At 48.2% G+C, this 24,889-nt stretch overlaps 1 protein-coding gene across 2 annotated transcripts; it reads left to right on the top strand.

Annotated features, from left to right (window-relative positions):
* The first annotated feature begins 638 nt into the window (after positions 1-638).
* On the top strand, positions 639-23,209 carry Eif4h (eukaryotic translation initiation factor 4H). 2 transcript variants are annotated; one of them, XM_004840038.4, is made up of 7 exons: positions 852-1,084; positions 14,825-15,012; positions 16,599-16,663; positions 16,751-16,847; positions 17,258-17,317; positions 20,868-21,005; positions 21,334-23,209. In XM_004840038.4, the coding sequence occupies exons 1-7, from the start codon at positions 1,026-1,028 to the stop codon at positions 21,471-21,473; spliced, it is 747 nt and encodes a 248-aa protein (XP_004840095.1). In that variant the 5' UTR covers positions 852-1,025; the 3' UTR covers positions 21,474-23,209. The 2 variants fall into 2 exon arrangements, with proteins under 2 accessions (XP_004840096.1, XP_004840095.1); XM_004840039.4 differs by lacking the exon at positions 17,258-17,317 and having other exon boundaries at positions 639-1,084.
* Positions 23,210-24,889: the final 1,680 nt, after the last annotated feature.

Below are 24,889 nucleotides of genomic sequence, written 5' to 3'. Positions count from 1 at the left end.
CAGCTCTCCTAGAAATCTGCCCTCTTACTTTATTAATGGTATGTTACTCTCCTTGTGTAAAACCAGGCATGGTGGCAGGCCCCTGTAATCCAAGCATTCTGGGAGGCTGAGGCAGGAGGATCACCAGCCCCGGCAATTTAGCGACTCGGATACTCTCTCAAAATTAGAAATCAAAAAGGGGCTGGGGACATAGCTAGAGCAAAAGGCAATAAATCAAATTGTGCCTAGGGCACACTGCGATTTGTCAACACTGCCAGACCCAATGGCAAGAGTATTCGATACTATCCCAATCTGCCACGAACCTGAGAAATTACCAGTATCTTTAATTCTTGCTGCATACTCATTTTTGCCCCCTTTGCTCTTGCTAGTAGATGGAATGCATAGCAGGATTCAATTCTCTTCCTCAAAAAGCGAGGTCCAGCAGCTATGCTAGTTCAGCGGCAACCCATACTGTCTCGCTCCCCCTTCCAACATCCAGGCAGCAGGGAAATCCATAAAGGCAAGTTTAGGTCTGCATTCCACCACCTTGCACTTTGTTCATCACCTTGGCCCCTGGGCATCTCGGAGGTACCGTTACGTGGGGCCCTCTGCCTAGAGGAGGTGGCCATTACTTGTGACCCTTTGGCCGGAAGAGGTGTGCCCGAGTGAGTGGCGCTCAGTGGAGCAGGGCCGCGGGGTCCCCGCCAGGTCTGGGGTGCAAAAACCAAGAAGCAGGAGACAGCGCCGCGGGCCGGAGGACACTGGCTGGGCGGGGCGGGGACAGGAGGCGACCGCGCGTTAAGCAGTGGGGCCAGCACACAATGAGTCGCGGCGACCTGCCAGGCGCGCAGCCCGGACAGCTGCGGGGGTCCACAGCAGCCCGTCGGCCCAGCCCGGGAGCGGCGGGGCGTACGTGAGCGTGCGTGCGTGCGTGCTATTTGCGATCAGGCGGCACGGCGGACAGCCCCGGAGGCGGGGCGGGGGGGGAGTTATATTGCGGGGTCCTTCCTCGCTCAGCCTGGTTCCTCTCGGAGCGGAGACGGCAAATGGCGGATTTCGATACCTACGACGATCGGGCCTACAGCAGCTTCGGCGGCGGCAGAGGGTGAGGCGGGCCCCGCTCGGGCCTTGGGGAACTGGCAGCATTGGAGGGAGCCCGTGCGAGGCAGCTTTGCTGCGTTTACCCCGGGTGGTGGAGACAGGGGCCAGGCTGGGCCCGCGGAGACCTGGGAGAGGCGCCTGGAGGGCTGGGGCCTGGAAATGGCGCGCTCCGTGGGGCGGCTAGGCTCCCAGCCTTGCTCTTGGGGCGAATCCCTTTTTCTGCTTCCTGGCTGCGACAGCACATCATTTTTTCTCTAAGCCACCCGCAAGGCTGGATCTCCGTGGCACCGAGTGGCCGGGGACAAGCGCGGCCAGCGGCACCCTTCCCTGCGGCGGGGCCAGCGCGGGGCTCTGCTGTGGCGCGGGGTGCGGGCGCCGGGCCGGCTCCCCCGCGGCTCCCTCCGTGCTCCGGAGACCCGAGACCGGTTAGAGCTAGGGCTGCAAGAGGAACGATTCTTTTCCCCTTGGCTGCTCGAGCCCAGGAAGGGTCAGATTTGCTGCCAGTGGCAGGAGGCCGGGGAGAGGGGGGAGACCGACGAGAACAAATACATCATAACGTGTCCTTGTGTGTCAGACCTTGATGGATCAGAGTGTCTTATTGACAGGTGCTTCATCCATGCTGGAGAAAGATTTTCTAGTTTGTCCTTCTCATCTGGAGAAGGAATTGCATTTAGCCTTGTTCTGATACTGGTCAAATGCAAACTACTGCTCCTTTGAAAGAAAAATACTGGTGGATAGAAAGCTCATGATGTTTAAGTCCCGGACCCCTCACTGTATGTTTTTAAAAACTTACTGCATACAAAATTTAGAAGATAGGCTATACCATCTTGTTATTTGTCAAGGACACACTTGGCCTTTGTGTTCTTTTACAGAAAGGTTTACTTTGCCAGGCTAACACCACAGTAGTACCTACTGAGGTGTCCAGTCCCCCGGGTTGCTGACCAAAAAGTACCTTTGTTTGGTGTGAAGAATGATAACTTTTAATACCTTTGGTTTGGGAATGGCTCAAACAAAGGCTTGTTTCCGTGAGGGAGTGTACCCAGTATCATTCATAACACTAATGTGGAAGTTGGAGTAGGCAGAGCCACCAGTATTTCAAAGAATATTTTATTTGCTAATAAAAAAGAAATAGATGTTGGATGACATGTAAAGTTAGCGCCTTTGGGGTAGGTTTCTAGACATCAGATTTGTACTTCAGCCTTCTTGAAATTTAACAACTAGGGTTTTTTTCTTGTTTGAAAAAACCTTCAGAAGTACTCAGGAAAACTCTTCCTAAACAAAAATAGTTCGAGTTAAGCTATTAGTTGCAGTAGGACTACAATAGATGGCCGTGCTATATGAAGCTAGGCACGCCTTTATTTTGAAATTCTCCTCAGGCAAATTTGCCAGCTTTTCCTGTAACAGTGGAGGTGTTCAAGTTAGACTTTGTGCCTGTCAGATTTTGACAGTTGGGAGAGCTTTGGACAATCAAAAAAATGAAGAGTGATCAAAGGTAAACTCTTACAGCATGATTCATTTCAGTTATCAGCAGGCAAATGAAAATGTTAACCGTTGCCCCCAAAGTACTACCAAAGCTGGATAGGAAAGCTACTAGCTAGCACTCACCCTACATCTCTTAAGGCTTCCTAACAGAAAGCCTTCATGCTGTTTATTTCTTTTCTTCTGTTACTGGGGATGGAACCCAGAACCTTTGCACTAAGCTACATCCCAAACCCTTTTTTACTTTTTTATTTTGAGATGGTCTCTCGGAGTTGCCAAGTTGCCCAGGCTGGGCTGATTCTTCCTGCCTCAGCCTCCCACAGTGCTGGGATTGAGAGCCCCTTTGCTGTTAAGCACCACCTGCATCTCACCTTGGAATATTCCACCTGGCCTCATATTCATGTAAAAGTACATGGAAAGTATTGTTCAGTTTCCTAAAAGTAGTTTTAAAACCTGTTAGAGGGTTTGTGTATTTATACATGAGTGAGGCTCCACAGAGGACCAGATCAGGTTTTGCACTCAAATATAGCAGTGCAGTAGGAACAGTGGACCAGATGCTGCTCCTTCGTGATCATTGCAGTTGTCCAGTTAGGTTCACATCAGCAATTGTCTCAGTGCTTCCTGGACAAGCATATTTATATATTAAACATGATGGAAGATTACCACCTATTGGAAAGCCAGTCTTGTGTGGCATTATTTGACTCTTGTATAAGGTATCTTTTTCCTTACTCTAAAACACCTCAACTGGTAGTACTTCTCAGCTCTATAAGTCACTTGGATCACAGACAAAAGGAATAGCAGGCTTGAAATGAATAGTGATCTAAAAGCCTGGCTTTAACTATACATTCCCCTTGCTGGATGCGGTGATCCCTGCCTATAATCCCAGCACTCTGGGAGGCTGAGGCAGGAGGATCACATGTTCTACCCCAACCTGGGCAATTTAGTGAGACCCTGTCTCAAAATCTAAAAGGGATGGAGGAATAGCTCAGTGTGAACTGAGTTCAACTCCAGTGGGGGGGGGGGGTACACATTTCCCATAAGCTTATTGGGTGGTTGCAGGAAGCAACATTACATGACTGCTTTTTCCCCAAGCCTCTACAAGGTATGTTCCCAGCAGCCTAAGGAAGAGTGGGGAACTGTGTTATCCACCAGCCAAATCAAAACACAGTTCCAAATTGTCAAGAGCTGACTGTACAAGGTCTTGAATGGATTTTATTTTGAAGTTTGCTAAATTATCAATGTTTGCTTGTTGAGACAGGGTCTCACTTTGTAGTTTCAGGCTGGCCTCAACTCAAAGGACCCTCCTGTCTCAGCCTTCCAAAGTGCTGGGATTACAGGTGTGCACCACCACTCCCTGCTTTTTTTTTTTGAGGCAGGATGTCTATGCTGTTCAGACTGGCTTTAAACTCACCTTGTAGCCCGGGCTGCCTCGGGGCAGTCCTCTTGCCTCAGCTTCTAGAGTGCTGGGATCACAGACTTGTGCTGCCAAGCCTGGCCTTTGTTTGTTGTGTTGTTTTGCTTTGTTTTGTTGAGACAGGGTCTCACTATGTAGTTCAGGCTGGCCGTGAACAACTTGTGATGATCCACCTGCCTCAGTCTCCTAACTGCTACAGAGGAGCACCACCACGGCTAGCTTTTGTTTTCTTTTTTTTTTTTGGTACCAGGGATCAAACTGGGACCTTGCGCTTGCAAGGCAGGCGCTGGAACCACTGCGCTAAATCCCCGGCCCGTGGCTAGCTTTTTCTTTTTCTTTTTCTGGTACCAGGAATGAACACAGGACCTTGCACTTGCTGGGCAGGTTTGGCACCACTGAGCTACATCCCCGCCCCTCTAGCCTTTTGATTTTACATTTCTAATGGCAACAGAACCTTATGAGGGATTAACTGAAAACCACTGGACCTCATAGGTAGCTAAAACTGAGTTTGCTGAAATTGTGCCTGCTAAAAGTAGTAAAGGTACAAATTTAAAGTATTCTTGAAATTGGGTGCAGTTCCTTGCGCCCAGAGCCCCAGGTAATTAGGAGCCCAAGGCAGGAGGGTCACTTGAACCCTAGAGTTTGAAGCCAGCCTTGACAAAACAGTGTATGAGACCCATTGCAAAAAAAAAAAAAAAAATTACAGATTACAGGTGTGGTGGTGCACATCTGTAATCCCAGCACTTTGGAAGGCTAGGGGAGGAAGATTGCTAATTGGAGCCCAGCCAGGGCAATATGGTGAGACCCTGTCTCAGAATAAACAAAAAGATGGCCAGGGATAGTGCACACCTGTAATCCCAGCACTAGGGAGGCTGAGGTAGGAGGATCGCTGGCCAGCCTGAACTACTTAGGGAGACCCTCTCCAAAAAAGGAAAATAAGTACAAACAAACAAGGCTGAGAATGTAGCTCAATGTGAAGGCTCTCCCTAGTACCCCCTTTCCAATATATACTGTACATGTGTTTGTCAGGAAGCTCTAGTTAAGAAGCTTAGAATTCTGACCTTTGAAGCTTACAAATTTAACTAGCACGTTTGCCTAAATTCTTAAGCATATACATTTTCTAATTTTTCTTTACTGTGGTTAATACATAACATCAGACTTAACATTTAACCATTTTAGATGGCCAGTTCGGGGGGGGGGGGGCGTTAAATACGTTCACAGTGTTGTACAATTGTCACTGCCATTTATCTTGCTGACTCCTCATCTTGGAAAACTGAAACTCCCCATTGAACAGTCCCCTGCTTCCTCTTCCTCCGAGCCCTGGGCATCTACCGCCCTACTTTCTGATTCTAAGCATTGTTCTGTTGTTTTACGACAGGATCTTGCTTAGTTCAGCCCGACCTCAAGCTCACTGTCTTCCTGCCTGAGCCTCCTGAGTGCTGGGATCACAGGCGTGGCCACCATGCAGGCTCAGGGTGCTGCACGCCCACACTCGCAGCTGCTCAAGAGTCTGAGGCAAGACCATTGAAAGTTCAAGGCCAGCCCAGACACCTTGGGGAGACCCTGTTTCAAAATAACGAAGGTCTGACTGAGGATGTATTCCCTGCAAGGCCCTGGATTCGATTCCCAGTAACTCACCCCTCCCCGCAAAAGACAGGATAGTGAGGAAGCAGTGTGTAAAAAGTATTACTATTTCCATTGATCCTGGGTTTTTTAATTTTAAAATTATAATTTCTTATCTGGCTTACTGGCAGTGTGTTACATACTGTGAGTCCCACTGCCTGGAGCAAGAAGACATTTATTACGTGTTTGTTGAATGGATGAGTAGCACTTGCCATAGCAATATCCATTGTTCAGTGTGCGCCCATGACCTCCATGAAAACGGGGGTCCCACTCATGTTCACTACTCTGTCCCCAGCCCTTGCCCAGGGCTGTGACTGTGCAGAGTGATGTTAGAGTAGGAGAGGGTGACCAGACTGAAGAACCTCGGGCAGCCTGGGTGAGCAAGTGTGTGCTAGGCTCTGATAGAACCCAGTGATGGCCATCACGATTGAGGCCTCTTTCCAATTGAGTGTCCTTGGGTCTTTGGAGTTTCCCCCATGCCCTGATTTCTAGGGTAGCCCCTCCTGAGCAGGCCTGGGGGGTGGGGTTCAGGCTCTGTGAGCTGCTTGTTAGGAGCGTGGTGCCATTTGGCACTCGTCTTGGTGCAGTGTGGAGGGGTCTGGCAGCTCCCTTCTGCCCACTGCTCTTCTGTAATTACTGCATAGTCACTTAAGTTTTTGGAGCCCTTCACATATCTGGTTTCATAGAAGATAGCTGGTTCCTCATGCTTACTTTTGTCTTTCTTGTGATGTGCTGTTTTGGTTTACTTTGGAAGAATGTCCAGCCTTACAGAGATAAAATAGAGGCCAGACATGTAATCCCACCATTCAAGAGGCTGAGGCAGGAGGATTGCTGGTGAGTTCAAGGCCAGCCCGGGCTGCATAGTGAGTTTGAGGCCAGCCTAAACTACATAGCAAAACCCTGTCTCAAAAACACACACACAGTGAATGATGTGTTCTATAATGGTTAATTGCAGTGTGGGACCTGAAACCTCAGTAAACTTTTCATACGTTTGTTTGTTTTTGTTCTTTGAGACAAGTCCCACTCTGTAGTTCAAGCTGGCCTTGAACTCACTGTGTAGCCTAGGCTGGCCTGGAACTCAGTGATCCTCCTGCCTCATCCTCCTGAGTGCTGGGATTACAGGCATGTGCCACCATGTCTGGCAACTTTTCCTGCTTTGTTCACACTAAAAACCTGTTCTCTGTCTTGTCCTTCAAATAGGTTTTTTTGGTTGGTTGGTTGGTTGGTACTGGGGATCGAACTCAGGACCTGCAGGCGCAGTGCCTCTGAGCTAAATCCCTGGCCCTTGAATAGGTTCTTTAGCAACGTGTGACTTAATGTATTTAGGATTTGAAAACTATGTGTTTGGATTTAGACTTGTCAGTTCTCTTTGTTCTGCAAATCCTCCGGATGTTGACACATTTCAGTATACAGTGTCAAATCACATTAATATCACTATTCTCAGGAAAACCTGAATAGTGGGAAGCTGTCAGGCTTTTATGTTTATGTATACAGTTTTTCTAAAATTATATTTTCTGCTTGAAATTTTATCATTGGCAACAAATACTGCTATTTTCCTTAAAACAATAGGCTTACTTTATATTCAAGAAAATGTCTGCCTAACATGGAAATCAGAAATCTGACAATCATAGTTTGCCCCCAGTTCTTTGGAGTAAAAACATGGTGCTCTAGAAAGAATAGCTCATGCAGCTTGTAGCTGGCCACACAAGTGCTTTTCCTGGAGATGACCATTGTGCACAGCAGTGCTGTTTGGTGTGCTGCGCTATCCTAATTTATGGATGTGAAGAAGTACAGCAGGGTTTAATAAAGTCAGAGGGGCCTTTGTGACACCTGTAATCCCAGCTGCTTGGGAAGATGAGGCAGGATCACAAGTCCAAGGCAGCCTGGACAATTTAGGAAGACCCTGTCTCAAATTAAAAAGTAAAAGGAAGCGGGTAGTTTGCCTAGCATGCTTTTGGTAAAATTTTACTACTTACTAGGGATATTTGTTTGGAGCTTTCCGTTTTAAGGATTAAACCCAGGGCCTCATTCATGCCAGGCAGGGGCTCTGAGCCACATCCCCAGCCCTTTTCAACTTAACTTTGTGACGGGATCTTGTTATGTTGCCCAGGCTGGCCTTGAACTTGGATCCACCTGGGCAGAAACATTTTAAAACCAGAACCAGAAGATAGTCCCTATGGCCAGACTGGAAACCTCTTCCGAGGAGGAGAGGCTGAGCATCTTCAGTACAAACTGCCCTTCGCAAGGACTCAGCAGCTTCCAGCACCTCGCAGGCCCAGACTGTGAAGTGGAAGAATAGTATGGCTGTGGGGCAGCATGGAGAGCAAAGGAATTACATCTTCATGTTCTTTTAGAGCCTGTCTGAAAGTGTGCAGAGCTGGTAGTTGGAGCTGGGTGGAGCTTAGTGGCAGGACGCAAAGCCCTGTGTCCGTCTCTGGCACTCCCCCAAAAATGCTCACTCAGCTAAATAATTTTCTGTTAATCAAAGAGCGTTAGTGAGTCTGAATTGGGCTGAAATTTTCTAGTTGCTCATTTTATCTGAATTAATCTATCTAAATTAATTTATGTAAATTAATCACTATTTCCTTACATAAACAATGTTAGAGGCTACTCTGGAAACCCTAAGCACCCATTACCCCATTTGATGTTTTTGGCTTTCTGTTGTGGTAAAATACAACAGAAAGCCAGGAGTGGTGGCACATGCCTGCACTCCATCCAGCCCTCTGGGAGGCTGGACATAAATGCCGATCCTCCCACTTCTGATTCACATTTGCAGTGTTGTGTGTCATCCACACTCTTGAGTTGCAAAACTTGTTCATCATTACAGGTAGAAACTCCCCACTAAATAACTCCACTTCCCAGTTTTAACTTCATAAATATTTTGGCTAATCCTGTTAAAGCTATCTTTAAATGCCAATTCCAGCCATCCTGTCATTGTTTTGTTTTGAAAAAGGGTCTTGCCATATAGTTCAGGCTGGCCTTGAACTTGCAGGTATCCTCCTGCCTCAGCCTCCTGGAGCAGGAGTACTGGGATTACCAGCATGTGCCATCACACCCGGAGCTTGTATTTTTTTTAATTCCATGTTATGAAAGTATTTTTTAATAACAGGTGAGTCGGGCTTGGTAGTACAAGCCTGTAATCCCAGCCTTCGGGAGGCAGAGGCAAGAGGGTCATCACAAGTTCAAGGTCAGTCTGTGTTCCATATTGAGTTCCAGGCCCCAGCCATCCTGACATTCTATCTTAAATTCTTTCTTTGTGATGGGGGCAGTGTGAGATAGGCTCCCATGTTGCCCAGGCTGGCTTCAAATTTGTGGTTTAAGTGATCCTTCTGCCTCAGCTTCCCAAGTATCTGGAATTACAGATATGTACCATTTTACTGGCTCTGTCATAAATATTTTCAGTACAGTACTTGAGAATATGTTTATAAAAGATAAGGACTTTTTTAACCAACAGTTTTTTGTTTTTCTTTAAATTACCTTTCCATGCCGGGGATTTAGCTCAGTGGTTCTGGTGCCTGCCTCAAAAGCATAAGGTCCCGAGTTCGATCCCCAGTACCCAAAAAAAAGAAGAAAAGTTCAAAAAATATCTTTCCATGCTTACAAATGTAATACTGTGGCATATGTTGTAGAAACAAAGAATTACAATCCCTCAGACTGTAGGAGCAGATTTTCAGGATGGGGAGGAAGAACACTTGAAGACATTATTCAGGGTTTACTTTTCTTTTTCTTTTTCTTTTTTTTGGGGGGCGAGGTTTACTTTTCTTTTTTTCTTTTTTTGGGGGGAGGGGTTACTTTTCTAAGTCAATAATCTAACTTGTTTTGATTTTGTTTTTTGTTTTGTTTTTTTTGGTACCGGGGATTGAACTGCGGACCTTGCGCTTGCTTGCAAGGCAGGCGCCAGAACCACTGAGCTAAATCCCTGGCCCCTAACTTCTTGTTTTGACATAAGGTCTTGTTCTGTAATTCAGGCTGGCCTTGAATTCACAGTGATCCTCCTGCCTCAGGAGTGTGGGGATTATCGGCACGAGCCACCACGCCCAGCTTGTGTCTTGCTCTTATAAAGGCAGTGGTAACTGACTTTCTGTAGGTTCTAGCGAGGTGTCATATGCCAGACAGTTGGTGCCAAGTGCTGCTGAATGGGCAGGAAAGACCGAGCTGCCAGGCTGCTGAGGAAAGGGTCTCTGTGATCTCCTGGGGTGATGGAGACAGCTCCCAGAAAGGGGACTGCCCTCCGGGGGCCTCAGCCCTTGTCCTGACCACAGCAGTGCTTAAATTCTGTGTGGTTTCTGATGCACCTCGACGGCTTCATAATAAAGTCCTTTGCTGGAAATAAGTTAGCATGTGTCCTTCGATTTTATTATTTTTTGTACTTTGAAAGTTAGTCTTGCACTTTACAGTTTCTGCTACTTCCTGGGTCTGGGCCCAGGCCTGGTAAGTAATCTGTCCTCTTATTTGGTCTCTTGTCTGGTCCAGCTGTTAGGCTGGGCGTCCTTGCTGGCCCAGCTTCAGGGCTGGGTGTTTTCTCTGCTGCTGAATATAGGCTCAGGTGCCTGATTCTTTGTGCTGCCTTTGCTCTGGCTTTGGCGCTTCCGCCCTGGGGAGACTGTCCTACCTTCTCTCTCCCGAACTTGTGTGCAGTCCTTGGCGTGTGGTGGGTGGGATCTCCCCTTCCAGAACCCACCCCAGTGGATTAACCAGTAGATTATCCGCTCCCCAAGGGTAGGAAGTAGGTCTTAGTTTTGTACCTTCCATACATACCTTTGTATTCTGGCCTTCACAGACATTCAGTTATTTGGTTGGTTTAAGTGAAGAAAAGTGACTTTGTCTGTAAAGGATGTGGGTCACATGTAGAGCTGAAAGTTGGATTTCCTTGATTACTTAGCGTGGTACTTGCTACTTTGACACTTTCATATTATTTCAAAGATAGACTGCCCCGGGGCACTAAGGAGCAGAGCAGAGAGGGCTCGGTGCAGTGGTGGCAGGAGAAGGGGGTTGGGTGCCAGAGCCCTGCGCCTTGCCTGCCTGGTTCCCACTGTGCATCCGTGCCTGCCTGCCCTGGTGCCCCTGCTCGGGTGTGTTCACTGTAACTGAATACTGTGGAATTGTTTTAGATTTGTGGAGAATACTCAGTGTTTATAAAGTGTTTGCACTGTCAGTTTCACATCTTTATGAGATTAACATCTGAAGTATTTATAAAATAAGAGACAAGAAAACTGAGGTGCAGGCATGATTTGGCAGAGGTCCTGTGCCAAGCTAACCAACTCAAAGGGGGAATCAGTTCCTCCCTGTATTTGTGGCCTGTTTAAGGACGCACCATCAGGTAATGCCACTGTGCTCCATACCACCGAGTGTTTCTCCTGGACCGAAGCACCCTGTGAGTATCACCTTTCAAGTGTAATTCCCGCAGTGCCATCAAGGTCACCTTAGTGCAGTTCTGTGTCTGAGACAGCCCTTTTGAAAAGAACTGCTGCTTAATCCAGTCATCCTGTCTGCCCACAATTCTTTTCTCTCCACTTGAATTAAAACTCCTGGGATCTTAGATCCAAATTTCTTCCAGTAGTTTACTTTAGGAACCTAGAGGTTGGATTGTGGAAAGTACATGATCTAGATTCCAAATTAATCATTCATTTCCGATGTTGAAAGTCAACATTTTCATTACTTTTGAGCTATAACCTCCCCCTTAACTCCAGAGTCGCAGTTACCTTGGGCACTTGTGTTCTGGGACCTCACTTTGTTCATGTATAGGTGGTAGCCGAGTCATCCAACCCCCGAAATGTGTACTACAGGGGTTGTCTGCTCCCCCTGGCTCAGGTTGCTGGTACACAAGTGGGCACTGCCTAGACACAGCAGGGTGGATTGCAGCTGGAGCCTGCTGTCGTGTAGCACGCTACTGAAGCCCAGAGACAGAGCTACATCACAGATAGCTGCGGATCCATCCACCTGATATTAGGAAGCCCTTCACAATTCCTGCTTGCCTAAACCCGATCTGCCTTCCACAAAACCATACCCTCCTACTTGCTAACAGGGATTCATCCCTTAGGCTCCCTGTGCTCAGACAGCAGCCAAGCCTGACCTTACCCTCTCATCTCACCCTTACCTGCCAACATGAGTTGTCGGCAGATGAGTAGGGAGCCCTTTGAGCAGCCTCCCTGCCTCTTTATCAGCATTCGGGGCTGCACCCATTCTGCCCACTGTGTATGTATCCATCATGGTCCCCCTATCCAGAATTTACTTTCTGCAGTTTCCATGAGCCTGGAATCAGCTATAGTCTCAGTTTTAAGTGGAAAATTCCAGAGAAATAGTGCTTTCAGTTGCGCGATGTCAGGAGTAGAGTGCTGCAGTTTGTCCTGCCCTGGATGTGCGTCATCGTTTTGTCTCACTACACCCATCACCCACCGATGTCATCACCATCCTCCTGCTGACCTGTTGTCACAAGGGCTACTGTGGCCTGATGCAGTGCCAGTGTCAGTGCATCACAGGCATCATGTCATTTCCCGTCACACAAGAATAGGAATGATGAGTTCGGGGCCATGAGATAGAACAAGAGGCTACACTGGCAAAACATGTATTGCAGTATACTGGTAGGGTTGTTCTGTTCTGTTATTGTTGGTGTGGTTTGGTTTGGTTTTGTACCAGGGATCGAACTTTGGACCTTGTGCTTGAGGCAGGTGGTGGCACCACTGAGCTAAATCCCTGGCCCTGTTATTGTTGTTATTAAGCTCTTACTGTGCCTCACACCTGAAACTTTATCATAGGTAGGTACAGGAAAAAGGCACTAACCAGTTTCAGGCCTCCTTGGAACATCTTGGAACACTTCCCTGGGACAGGGAGCTGCTGTATGTGCCCCACCACGCCTGCCTGCATACTTTTGTGTGGTCGTGCACGTTATGTATGCTCCTTGTCAACTGCTTGAATGCAAGGGAATATTTTCTATGTTCAGTGTTGAGTAAATGAATTTAAAGTGTTACCATTCATTTTTCACCGTGGCAGGTTTCCAGATGGTTGTGTTATATTGTATACATTCATTGTCCAGTCTAAAGACTGTTACTGAAAATATCTGAGGACTTGTGGTTGGGGAGATAGGAAGGGGAGAGCAGTGTTGCAGGAGTGTATTGAAGTCTCATTTAACCAAGCTCTCGAGGGTGGGGAAAGTGGGTGCGAGTGGCCAGCGAGTCACTAGCAAACCTGTTTCCCTTGTGTTTTTAGAGCTGGATGCAGAGCATCCCATTAGGAAGTGGCAGATATGTCAATTATTAGAATGTCCCTTTTGTGTAGAGGCACTCCTTTTTTTCTCTCGAGTTTTCCCTACATTCTGTTTCACTTTCAAATCTGCAGCGAGGTTAAAAGAGTGACACAGTGCCCATTCGCAGCAGCTTACACACACACATGCGCACGTGTGTGAACGTAAACATTGCCTTCTTAACACATCCTCTACTAAGGACAGTGTCCTCAGCCTGAGAAGTGCAGCATTGACACAGTCATGTCTCATACCTGTGCCACGTGCAGGTTCTCCACCTGCTTGTTCTTTTATGGCCATTTGGTCCAGGGTCCAGAGATCACACAGAACATTAGTTGTTGTATTTTTTAAGTCCTCTCTGCCTTTTTTGACTTTGTGACTGACAAGTTTGAAGAATCTATGCTCAAACAGGGAGCATATAACATAAATTTGGGGCCGGGGATTTAGCTCAGTGCAAGGTCCTGAGTTCAATCCCGAGTACCAAATAATAATAATAATAACAACAACAACATAAGTTTGCTTCATTACTAGTGGTACTGAGTTCAGTTCCTGGTTAAGTGGTGACTGACAAATATTTCCTTTTGAGAAGGACCTCCCTCTACCTTCAGACTAGTAGTAATCTTTATCTGTATGGTGATAGTTGAGGTAAGGCAAGTATCTTGTCCCCAGAAAACCACTTCGCCCTGGTTCTGATGAGCCCTCACTGAATCACTTACTACGTTGGTGGTTGGGAGTAATGATTTTTCTGACGATATAATTTTTGTCTACATTTGTTAGCTGACATTCCTTTACTAATGGAAAGAGCCTCCATTTATTTAAATAGGCTCTATCTTTAGAGCAGTTTTAGGCTCACAGCACAGTTGAGCAGAAAGTAAAGAGTTCCCATAATCCCCTGCCCCAACACACAGCCTCCCGAAGTGTCAGTGGCCCACACCAGAGTCGCCCCTGCAGTGCTGTCCGTGAGCCCACAGTGACAGGCGGTCATCACCCCAGCCACAGGTGCCTTGGGGTCCTCTTCTGGGTGTACCCTTTGTGGCTGTTCTCTAACCATCTATATAGTGTTTCTAACAAGCAGTTTATAGGCAGAGGTGACAGTGGTGGTTGCTCCTGCACATCTGTGCACTGTCAGGCAATGTGCAAAGCACCTTGTAATTGTCACTTTAAATAACTCAACTATGGGGCTGGGGATTTAGCTTGGTGCTTCCGCCGCCTGCCTCACAAGCGCAAGGTCCCAAGTTCCATCCCCAGTACCAACAAAAAAAAAAGAACTATGTTACTGTTGACAATTAAATTTATCTGTTTATTTTTGTGGTGCTGGGGATTGAACCCAGGGCCTTCCTGCTGAGCTACATCCCCTGGCCCTTTTTTGATTCAGGGTCTCATTAAGTTGCCCAGGCTGGGCTTGAATTTGTGATCCTCCTGTAGGGCTGGGATTACAGCCATGCACCACCACACCTGGCTAGAAATAAACCTTACAGATGACTAACTCCTTAGGACATATAGCTGATGTGAGTGAGAGTTGGAATTTGAAGCAGTGCCTCTGCAATGTAAGCACTCTTGCTGTAACTGAGGAGCAGGTGAGGAGGTTAAGTGGACTGGTGCCACACGGTGCTGTGTGCTAGAGGACCAGGAGTGTGCTCGGAGCGGAGGGTGATGTGTACATAGGTAGTACTTGCTGCCCAGCACTGAAAATTCTCACTGGAGTGTTCTTACCTGAGGTGGAAAGAAGCAGTTGCATTGTGATGTGCTCAAACCTCTGCACTCCCTCTGAATACAGTGTGTCGTTGGCCCGTCCATTATCTTTCTATCTCCAAAACTAGGCACCTTTTTGATAAATGATATTGTAGAAGTCTTTATAACATGAAGATCTGTGGTTGCTGTGGATGCTGGTGTGGCTGGGCTGCTGTGTGGCTGAGTGGAAGACCAGGCGTGGCCTGTCCTGCTCTGGGCAGGGGCCCCGGCTGACCCGAGTCCTGTCTATCTCCCCCTAGGTCCCGCGGCAGCGCTGGCGGCCATGGTTCCCGTAGCCAGAAGGAGCTGCCCACAGAGCCCCCCTACACAGCCTATGTAGGAAACCTCCCTTTTAATACAGTTCAGGGTGACATAGATGCTATCTTTAAGGATCTCAGCATAAGGAGTGTACGGCTAGTCAGAGACAAAGACACAGACAAGTTCAAAGGTGAGTCTTGAGGATTCTTATTACTTATTACTGTGAAGGGTTGGGGAGACCCGAATGAAATGTATTGTTGAACTAGAAACTTCTAATCATGGAAGGGTGGCTGAAATAAACATAACTTTTTAACTCGTAGATCTTCAGTTCTTCCTGGGAAAGCAGCATTTTTTATATAATATAGTTTGTAGAAATATGTGGTGTATGCTCAGGTTTGTTTGCCTGATCTTCATTTCCTAGCAGTCCTGTCTCAGACAGCAAAGGAATTGCCCAGGAGAGAAATGAGAGAAAACTGAGGGCCTTTAAGGCCCTTTTCCCCTTGACTGATTTGTATTTTTATTGTAGTTAGAAATGCAAAGATAACTTAGTCAGAGTTACCAGTGTACAGTGGTAAAGTGAACTGCGTGCATTTGGGGCAGGGTTGGCTCATTTCAAATAAAGTTAATATCGACAGGTCGGGCTCTGCGGAGCACTCGAGCAGAGGAGTAAGGAAGGTCAGATGGTCATTACCTTTTCCGGTGCCCTGGCAGGAAGTGTGCCCAGCCTGGGCACATGGTGCCTTACACCGTGCATCCATGGAAGCACAGGGGCCCTGTGCAAGTAGCAGAGAAAGTGTTGCTGGTCTGGGAGTAGCGAGTGCACTTCACCTGTGGAGCCTACAGCTGAGCATAGTACATGGGCAGCCGGTGAGCAGCCTGGGAAAGTAAGTCCCACCCAGTGTGCCTGTGGCGAGCCTTAGAAATGCAGATCCATGTGACAGGTGGGTGACCCCAGCTGGGGCTGAGTCAGTAGCCTGGCTTTTGGAGTTTGTCTCAGGGTCATCTGCTGTTAGCAGCTCGAGAGTAGGACATGTGTGGCTGGCCTATTGTTGCCTCCTTGAACTTGGGAGTGGTTTTCTCAGTTGAGCTCAACATGGTATGCACAGGTTGGAGTGAGAGGTGGGTGTGAGAGGCTGCTTAGACACATTCAGGCTCCAGGCAGCAAGGAAGGGATAGTGAGTCGGATGTCAGTGACACATGCTTGGACCTAGGCCATCACCAGACACCCTGATGAGAATGCCCTTGTTGTTGAGGCTATTTACATCAGCTGCCCAAGTAGGAAGTCACTAGGCACCTCCAGCCTGCTCAAAGCATTCATTCATTTATTGCAGTCTTGGGGTTGAGCCCAGAGCCTTGGCACTAGATTACATCCCCAGCCAGCCTTTTTTGTATTTTGAGCCCAGGTCTCATTAAGGTGCCCAGGCAAGACTCAAACTTGTGTTCTTCCTGCCTCAGCCTTTGGTTAGCATTTTCTGTTGATAAAGTAAGATTTAGGGGTACGACGGGCCGGGGATTTAGCTCAGTGGTTCCGACTCTTGCCTCGAAAGCACAAGGACCTGAGTTCAATCCCCGGTACCCCCCCAAAAAAAAAAGATTTAGGGGTACGAATACCAGTCACAGTCTGTTTCCTGAGAGTGAAATGGTGCTCTCTTAAGGTCTGCTGTCCCCTAGATGCCACAAAACTGGTCGTTTTGGTGTAGGTTGGTGGGACCTGTCATCCCAGTGGATTACAGTTGGGAACCACTTGAGGAAGCTGGGGTTTTCTTTCCCTTGCAGGATTCTGCTATGTAGAATTCGATGAAGTGGACTCCCTAAAGGAAGCCCTGACCTACGATGGTGCAGTAAGTACCCTGGGGGATCTCGGGTGCCATGAGCACTTGGGATTTGTTTTCTTGTTGATACTTACACTATTTTCTCCTTACCATTAGCTGTTGGGTGATCGGTCACTTCGTGTGGACATTGCAGAAGGCAGAAAACAAGATAAAGGTGGCTTTGGATTCAGGAAAGGTGGACCAGATGACAGAGGTGATTGGCTCTTCTAAGACTGAATATAACTGGCTGTGTGCCCACTGCTTACGACTCCTGAGCATCTCTCACGGAATCTGTCTCTGAGGTTTGGTAGGGTCTGGGGAGCTTTAAACTTTGTAAAGCCTTAGGAAGAATAGCTAGGCTTCTGCGAGCCTGGTTTTTTTTTTCTTTTGGCAGCAAAAGCTATTAGAATGGTTTCATTGAGGGCCAGGGATTTAGCTCAGTGGCTCTGGCACCTGCCTTGCAAGCGAGAGGTCCCGAGTTCAATCCCCCGGTACCAAAAAAAAAAGAATGGTTTCATTGAACTCCCATCACCTGAGTTGTATGTCGTCCCAGTAAATTTTTCCATGTTTCTGCAGCAAGGCAATGATACGACCTCAACGTTTATCTTTTTTGTGTACCCTCAGGAATAGGTGGCTCTCGAGAATCTAGAGGTGGCTGGGATTCCCGGGATGACTTCAATTCTGGTATCAGTATTTACAGTAACACACTTCTTTTCTGGTAGCCTTGCTGCCTGGTGGTGCTTGGGAGAAGCAGGCCAGGCCTGACTACTTCTTTAGCTCCTTTTGCAAATGGAACTTTGCCCACAAGCACCCAGGCATGCAGTAAGCATCTCCCTGACCCTTGTTGGGCAGGATGGAGGCTGTGTAGTGGGCAGCTGGACCATTCCTTTGCCTGGCCCAACCCTTTCTTGGTGCTCAGGCCCTTGATCTGGCTCAGTAGTCTTTCTACTGCCCGGGCCTTTGCCCAGGGGAGTGGCTTCACTCGCCTCTGTGTGTGGCGCAGAGAGGCACCGTTGCTTCTGCAAATGATAGTGTGCAGGCTCTGGGAGCTTCCAGAAAGAAAGCCTTGGAGCTGTGCTTCCTGGTGGCTCCTTCTTAGCTGATGCAGGTCGTCTTGGCGCCCTGTTTTTTCTCAAGGGACTTGGAACTTGAGTCCCTTCAAGAACAAAGGATCCTGTTCTCAGCCAGCCCAGGAGGACCAGTGGGTTCTCCGCTCAGGAGCTCAGTTCACAGGTCAGGCCTCTGAAAATTGGTTTCTTAAGTGCTTCCTTATCTCTACAGTTGTTTTTTTAATTATGCAGGTAACTCCTATGCATGGTAGGAATGTCATTTATAAGCAAAGTTTAAGGAAAAGCAAGTCTTGTTTTCCTTTCCTTCCCCACAAACTCAAGGTGCTTGCTGTGCACCATTATATGGTTCAGGAAAAGCAGGCCCCCAGCCCCACCCAAGCAGATCTTGCCTTGTCCACCACCACAGGAGAGGTTGCCGCTGCCCCCCAACTTCCAGTGCTGTGCAGGTGTTCTTGGTCTGTTGAGGAAGTTCTTGAAAGTCCTGCTGCAGGCAGAAGTAAGCTTATTCCTAAGAGTGCAGTACCATCCAGTCCAGAAAATCTGTAACTTTATGCATGAGCTGATCTCTCACTGAAACATGCAGCAGAGGTCCTCCCCAGCCAACCCAGGGCAGCCGTCAGGGCCGTGTGACAGCTTTGCACCAGGAGGTGATGTGGGAGCAGCCCACAAGCTCAGAGCTCCCGCTGTGTGCACTTCCTGAGAGGCGGCTTCCCACGGTTGACTGTCCCTCCGTGCCTGGGCAGCCCCATTCCGTGTGAACCCCAGGGCACGGTTGCATCCAGCCCACATACTTTGTGCTTGCTTGCTTGCTAGAGCCACAGGTGGTTTGATGCTTTAGGCACTGCCTGGAAGGCCCAGGGATTTAGCTCAGTGGTCTTGAGTTCAATCCCTGGTACCAAAAAGAAAAAAAAGACATTGCCTGGAAAAATAGATCTGTTTTACTCTAATCCAGTGGTGCTGTTTTTTGAATGACACATGTTCATTGTAACTTTTTTGTTTTGTTGTTCATGTAATTTTTAAAACCATCCAAAATTGAGCAATACAGAACAGTACAAAGAGGAAAGGGATTACAAATAGGCCTCTGGGGCTGGGAGTGTAGCTCACTAGGGGGTGTGCTTAGCATGCATGACGCCCTAGGTTCCCTCCTGGGCACCAAACACTAGTGTGTTCGAGTAAACATCGCACAGAACACTGGGAAGGGTCTTCAATAATCTGCCCAAAACTTGATTAAAAGGACTTGTTAGTGGCAAACCTTGCTTTTCCTTCTTGTGTCGTCTCCCAGTGTGCATTGCACAGGCAAGTTGAAGTGAGGCTTGCACTTGGTGTTCGTGTGCGCTGATATTCTCGTCACTGCGCTTAGCGTGCCTGGGCCCCTGGGCACAGCAGCAGTGTGCCGATTTGCCACATCAGTGGGGGTGAGCTGATGTGTTTCATGCCAAAAGCTGGGGCAGTTAAATCTCACAGAAAAGGCCAGGGCTTCCTTCTGCATGTGGAAAGGTTAACTTCAGTTTAGTTTGGGGGAAATGTCAGGTTAAATGTTTGAATACTAGTTCATTTTTTGCACTATATGAATGAACTGTAGTATAGTTGTTAAGACTGTAAAGGACCTTGCATTTGACTATATTCATCCAAGTGTATTTTCCTCAGAGTGAAGCTTCTATTGCTCTATTTCCAATATCCCTACCTATCACGCATAAAGAACAGTTGTGGTATCTGTGGAACACGCAGTCAGTTCTTATTGTTCAGGGTGGCTGAGTTCTCTATAAAGTCTCCCTGAGCACTGGCAGCCAGGCCTGCAAGCCTCTGGTCACTGCATTCTCATCCCACAGTAGTACCTAAATCTTGTTTTCTATGCACTTGTGTTGAATTCTGGGTATTTAGTGTGTAGCATTGAGTCATGAACATCGGACCTGTAGCCTGCTGCCTGCTGTACTTCGAGGTACAGTCACAGCCTGTGTGATCCTCCTGTGCTATCCCAAAGGTGCACTGCATCAATGCCCATTGTCCACACTGACATCACCAGCTAAATGCAGAGGGGGAGACAGAAGGCCTGGCCTGGGGTCCCTGGGAAGGACAGAGGGTTCCCATTGTCCTCCTAGGGGGAACAAGCATGTGATGACTCCAACCCCTGCAGAAGTGCCACCAGCTTGATTTGGGGATTAAATGAATTTTTCAGGTAGATTAATCTGAACAAAGAGGATTGACTTCATATAGAAAAATGTACCTCAGGCTCTGAGGGTTTGTCTCAAAAACTGTTAGTCTCTAAAATACTTTGAACCATGGTACCACCCTTTGAGTGGTACAGGCAGTCCCCTTCCGACCACTGGCAGAGGGAGCAACTGTCTTCCTCCCAGGTTGCTTCTATGATAGTTAACTTCAGTGGGCTATGCTGTTAAAGTTAGAAGCTTAAGTAGCTCCCCCCAAAAAAACTAGCTTTTTTTTTTTTGCCTCAAGACAGGGTTTTGCTATGTAGTTCAGAGTGGCCTCCTCCCTCAACCTCCTGTGTGCTGAATCGCAGGCGTGTGCCACCACACCTGGCTGAAATACTTCCTTTGATCCCAGATGAGAACCCCAGCATTGCTGGAGAAGACCCAGAAGTGGGGGGGGCAGTGGCAATGACCCTGGTGGGGGGGTAGTAGCCACCTCCCATAATCTCTTGTCTCCAAGGTGCTTTGTGAGTGGTTCACGCCCAGGTCACAGCAGGAACGGGAGGGGGAGCACCCAGTGGTGACTCAGTGCTCATCTCATACAGTTTTTCCTTGTGATTTCGTGTTTATAAACATGTAAATTTCAGGTTTGTCTTTCTAAATAGCTGTGGATTTATATTAGAAACGAGACTGAGGCCTGCTCCCAGGATTTCTGTTTGAAGCCATATTAGATAGAGGATAGTCTCATGTTTTTCCACTTTTCCTGCAAGCTGAGAATCTAAACAGCTCATTTTATTTCCTATGATTCTGTGCCTTTTTTTACTTAAAAAAAGCTATGAATGTTGTAATCACACAATAGATTCTTGCTTGGTTGTGTTTTTAATGTACTTTATTTTGAAAAAAACCTCAGGTGCTGAGCAGACTAAAGAATTAAAACTCAGAGCCAATTCCCAGAACACCATGTAACTGGCTTTGAGAAAGTTGTGTAAAGAATTCAGCAGCCCCTCTCTCCTTCAGGTTACAGGGATGACTTCCTAGGAGGCCGAGGAGGCAGCCGCCCAGGGGACCGGCGAGCAGGCCCTCCCATGGGGAGTCGCTTCCGAGACGCACCCCCACTGCGTGGCTCCAACATGGACTTCCGAGAACCCACAGAAGGTATGGCGTGGCCCCCCTGGAGGGCGTGCTGCTGACTTGCTGACTGCCCCCCTTTCTCGCCGTGCGCAGTGGTTGTCTTGGGTCACCCTCGTCTCGAGTAGGATATCTGTGACAGAGTCCGGGTCTCTCCACTGTGTATCTGAGAGCATGGGCTGGGCCAGTGATGGCAAACCTTTCAGAGCTTTCAGTGATAACAAGAGCCTGCTGTGGCACTCGTGCAGTAGGTTCCCCATCCCTGGGCTAGTTGATCACCATCTTCTGTCTGGCTGGTTGCCTGGGTATGGGCTGGAAGCCATTCTGTATAAACTTGGCATTTTTCTCTCTGCAGAGGAACGAGCACAGAGACCACGGCTCCAGCTCAAACCTCGGACAGTGGCAACGCCCCTCAACCAAGTAGCCAACCCCAACTCCGCCATCTTCGGGGGAGCCCGGCCCAGAGAGGAAGTCGTTAACAAGGAGCAAGAATGAGCGCGCAGTGGGGAATGGGGTGTGGGGAGTTAGAGCAAGACCACAGCCTGAGGGCCTTGGACCAGCCACCCCGCAGTCAGCCCCGCAGTCACCATTCCTGCGCCTGACACTGTCCTTCCTACAGTGGAAACAGAGCTTGTGAATGCATGTCAGCTGTTAACAAGTGGTTTTTAGTACATCCTTGGCTTTGCTGTATCTAGTGCCTGTTTCGTGCTTTTTTTTTTTCCTTCTCTGTCCTCATTTTCCTCTGTCCTCTGTCCTCCTTCCCTCTTGCTTCCGTGTCTTTGCACCACGAGGTGTCTAGAGGAGGAGTGAGGGCTGCCACGTGGGAGGGGCAGGCCCAGGTGCTGCTTGCTTTGGTTCTTCTCTTTTTGTTTTCGACATGGGCCAGACTTGATTTTCTCAGTGCTTCTCTTCTGACCCGCATGCTGAGTTCTGTGCTGCTGTGGCTTCTGGGAAAAAGCAGAAGTTGCTGGCAAGTTGGCCAGCACCTTGTTTGTATCCAGCTGTGATCAGCATGCAGAATTGGAAACACCTTGTATTAGAAGTAAGGAAAAGTTTCTGTTGAGCCTTGAAGCTTCCTCCCACTCTTGTGGTCCTGCTTCTAGGGTGTCCTGGTGCCATCAGCTGTCCCTGGAGATGGGACAGGCAGAGTAGTAGGTGCAAGGCCCTGGGGAAGAGTGACGATTGTGTTGGTGGTGCTCCTCACCTGTTAACCAAGGGCTGTGTGTTCATACAGCTTGCTGTGCTCTCCCGAGACTGTGTCCAGATAGCTCCCTGCTGCTGAGGCATTAGGGCCTCCCCTCTGCTGACTGTGGCCGCCTGGTGGCTCACGTCATTACCTTGGGGCTTGGGTGCTATGGGGACTGGGTGGTGGTGCTGCTGCACTGGGCTGACACAGTGATGCGGACATGGCCTTCCCCACATCCCTGTTGTCTGCCGGTGTATTCCTCTGTGCGTCTGTTCTCCCAAAAGTAGCCTGATGAGACTGCTTCCCACTTCCCTGTGAACCCGTAGTGGAAATGGCCTCGAAACTGGCACTTTATTTCCCATGAGTATTGTAAGTTTTCCCATGCTGAGCTGTCCGGACCCTCACTGACTGCAGAGGACCATAGATGTTCAGGCTAGCCACCTTGTCTCTGGGACGGTCTTGCTCATGTGCAGTGGTTGGCGCTCACCTGGGAAGGTGTTGGGCAGCAGTTTTTGAGCTCAGATTCCTGTGTGTGAGCAGATGGGAAATCCTTTAGTGCCTGAGTCTCAGTCTGCTGCTAGAGCCCCAGGGAAGGGAGACCCGGTCAGGATGGCTGGAAGGCCAAGGGGACAACAGTGTAGTTGTTTGCCTTGGGGTTCCCCACTAGCTGTCATTCTCAGCCCCTCTGATTTGTCTCTGTTGCAAGGTCTCAGCAACTTACAGAACTCGCACTTCTCCCCCCTGCCTATCATCTTCTCTGCTTCTGAGATAAGAACCATTTGTATAACACCAACACCTAACTTAAGAAAGACATGCATTATGTGGTTGTAACAAACCCGATGCTTTGAGACGACCCATACATATCCTCAATGCAGAAAGATCAAGAGCAAAACAAATCCATCCAAACGGCTGGGCACCCAGCTGCCTTCCAGATTCGAGGGTGGAATTCCAAACACAATACATTCAGCTGTATGACAGAAAGTAAATCTATGGATATGGTATTTTGTGAATGACCTTTTAAATAAAAGAAAAACCTTACATAATATTTAGAGTCCACCTTGATTTTTGAGTTCTGTTTAGCGTTTACATGCTTGTGAGATTCAGTTTTCAACCTAGGAAGCACTGCCTGAATTCTGAGTACACTGTAATGTGAGGTATAGGTTTGGATTATATTTTTAAAAGCTTGAAATAGGACAGCAGTGTTTTTCTTACTCTTTTCTCTCATTTCCTAAAAATGTAATTTTCCCTAACCAGACAGAAACCTTCCCATAGTAGTTTTGGTTAGGTAAAGAAATAATTTTTTCCCCGGGTGGAGAAAAGCAAGTCTTTTTACAGCTGCTTGCTTGTGGAAGAAATTCTAGCTCCCCACAACAGTGGTGGGCAGTGTCGTGGCCAACAGGTGTGGGCGAGCCATGCATATCACTGCATGTCTGGTGCTACCCTCACCAGTCAAGGTGCAGGGCTTCGAGGGGTGCCTGGGAAGACTGAGCTGCACGCAGTGGAGCTCACCTAGAGGGGGGACTGGTCAGTGAGAAGTTCCAAGGCTGGCCCCAGCAGAGTGAAGGAAAGAAGCAGCAGGACAGAACCCGGGGTTCCAACCCTGGCACCAGGAAAAAAAGGAGTGTAGACCGAGCATTGGTGGTGGAGTTCTTAAGAGAGACCATGTACCAGCCACAGGGAGGGCAGAGGGCCTGAGGCATAAAGGTGATCCTGAAGTTAGAGGAAATGGCCTGCTTGGGGTTGGGGAGTGGGGTTTGTGACTAAAAGTTCTCTAGGGCTGGTGGCAGAGGTGTGAGCCTAGCTCCAGGTGCCCCTCCAGTGCCAGAGATTGTCCCGTGTGACTAAAGTGCAGCTGCTGCAGCTACATCCCCGCTGCCCCTCTGAATCACTAAGTGCAGGGAGGTGTGTGTCCCCAGAGAAGCCCCTGGATGGGAATGGTCCTGTTCCTGTATTTGTCACCAGTGATGTTTCCCTGCTGTCTGAACAGCTGTGAGGCCCCAGTTAATGGTGCCGAGTCAGGTCCTTTGGGTTTCTGAGGAGCACAGGATCCATTGTCTCTTTGAGGCTTGGTCCTGGTGACTCGCTTGGGCAGCAGGCTGTGTGTGGGCTCAGAAGGTAGAGAGGGGTCCCAGGTGTTTCTTAGGGTGGAGAGGACATAGGGAGTTTAGCTAGTGGCCACTATCCCCTTGGTGACATCCAGAACCAGCCTGGTTCTCAGCAAGGTTGACTGCTTAGCAGAGATGAAGTCTGACCAAGAAGCACAGTCACCTGACCCAGGACCTGAATTTGCCTGGCACGAACCAAGCATCTCTGAGGAGCTTTGTACTTGATGTTTTTCTCCATTGCTCAACAAAGTTGAGATGTTTTGGGTTTTTTCACACAGTCTCACTTTGTAGTTCAGGCTGGGCTCAAACTTGCAAACCTACTGTAGACTTCTGAGTGCTGAGATCACAGGTATATACCACCATGCCCGGCTCAGTCTCCTAAGTAGAACCAAGATCCCTTGGAAATTGATAGGAGGCTTTGTTTTATGGATAAAATTTTGAAATTAACAGCTGAGCAGTGAAATCTCCTGTAATCCCAGCACTCGGGGAATCAGGCAAGTTTAAGCCCAGCCCTATTCAATTCTGTAACATTGGGAGACTTTCTCTCAAAGAATAGGGGTGTAATGTGAAGGCCCTAGATTCAATCCCTAGTGCCACCAAAAAAAAATAAAAACATGCTC

Source organism: Heterocephalus glaber, unplaced genomic scaffold (assembly GCF_053883595.1).
Source record: "Heterocephalus glaber isolate CG9 unplaced genomic scaffold, H.glaber_assembly_v1.0 deba00001610, whole genome shotgun sequence".
NCBI classification, from domain to species: domain Eukaryota; kingdom Metazoa; phylum Chordata; class Mammalia; order Rodentia; family Bathyergidae; genus Heterocephalus; species Heterocephalus glaber.
This window is presented reverse-complemented; position numbering and strand designations above follow the sequence as displayed.

Coding starts and splice junctions, on each gene's coding strand:
- Eif4h (XM_004840038.4), top strand. CDS start 1,026: ATGGCGGATTTCGATACCTACGACGATCGGGCCTACAGCAGCTTCGGC. Junction 17,318..20,867: donor CCGGGATGACTTCAATTCTG/GTATCAGTATTT, acceptor TCTCTCCTTCAG/GTTACAGGGATGACTTCCTA. Junction 21,006..21,333: donor CTTCCGAGAACCCACAGAAG/GTATGGCGTGGC, acceptor TTCTCTCTGCAG/AGGAACGAGCACAGAGACCA.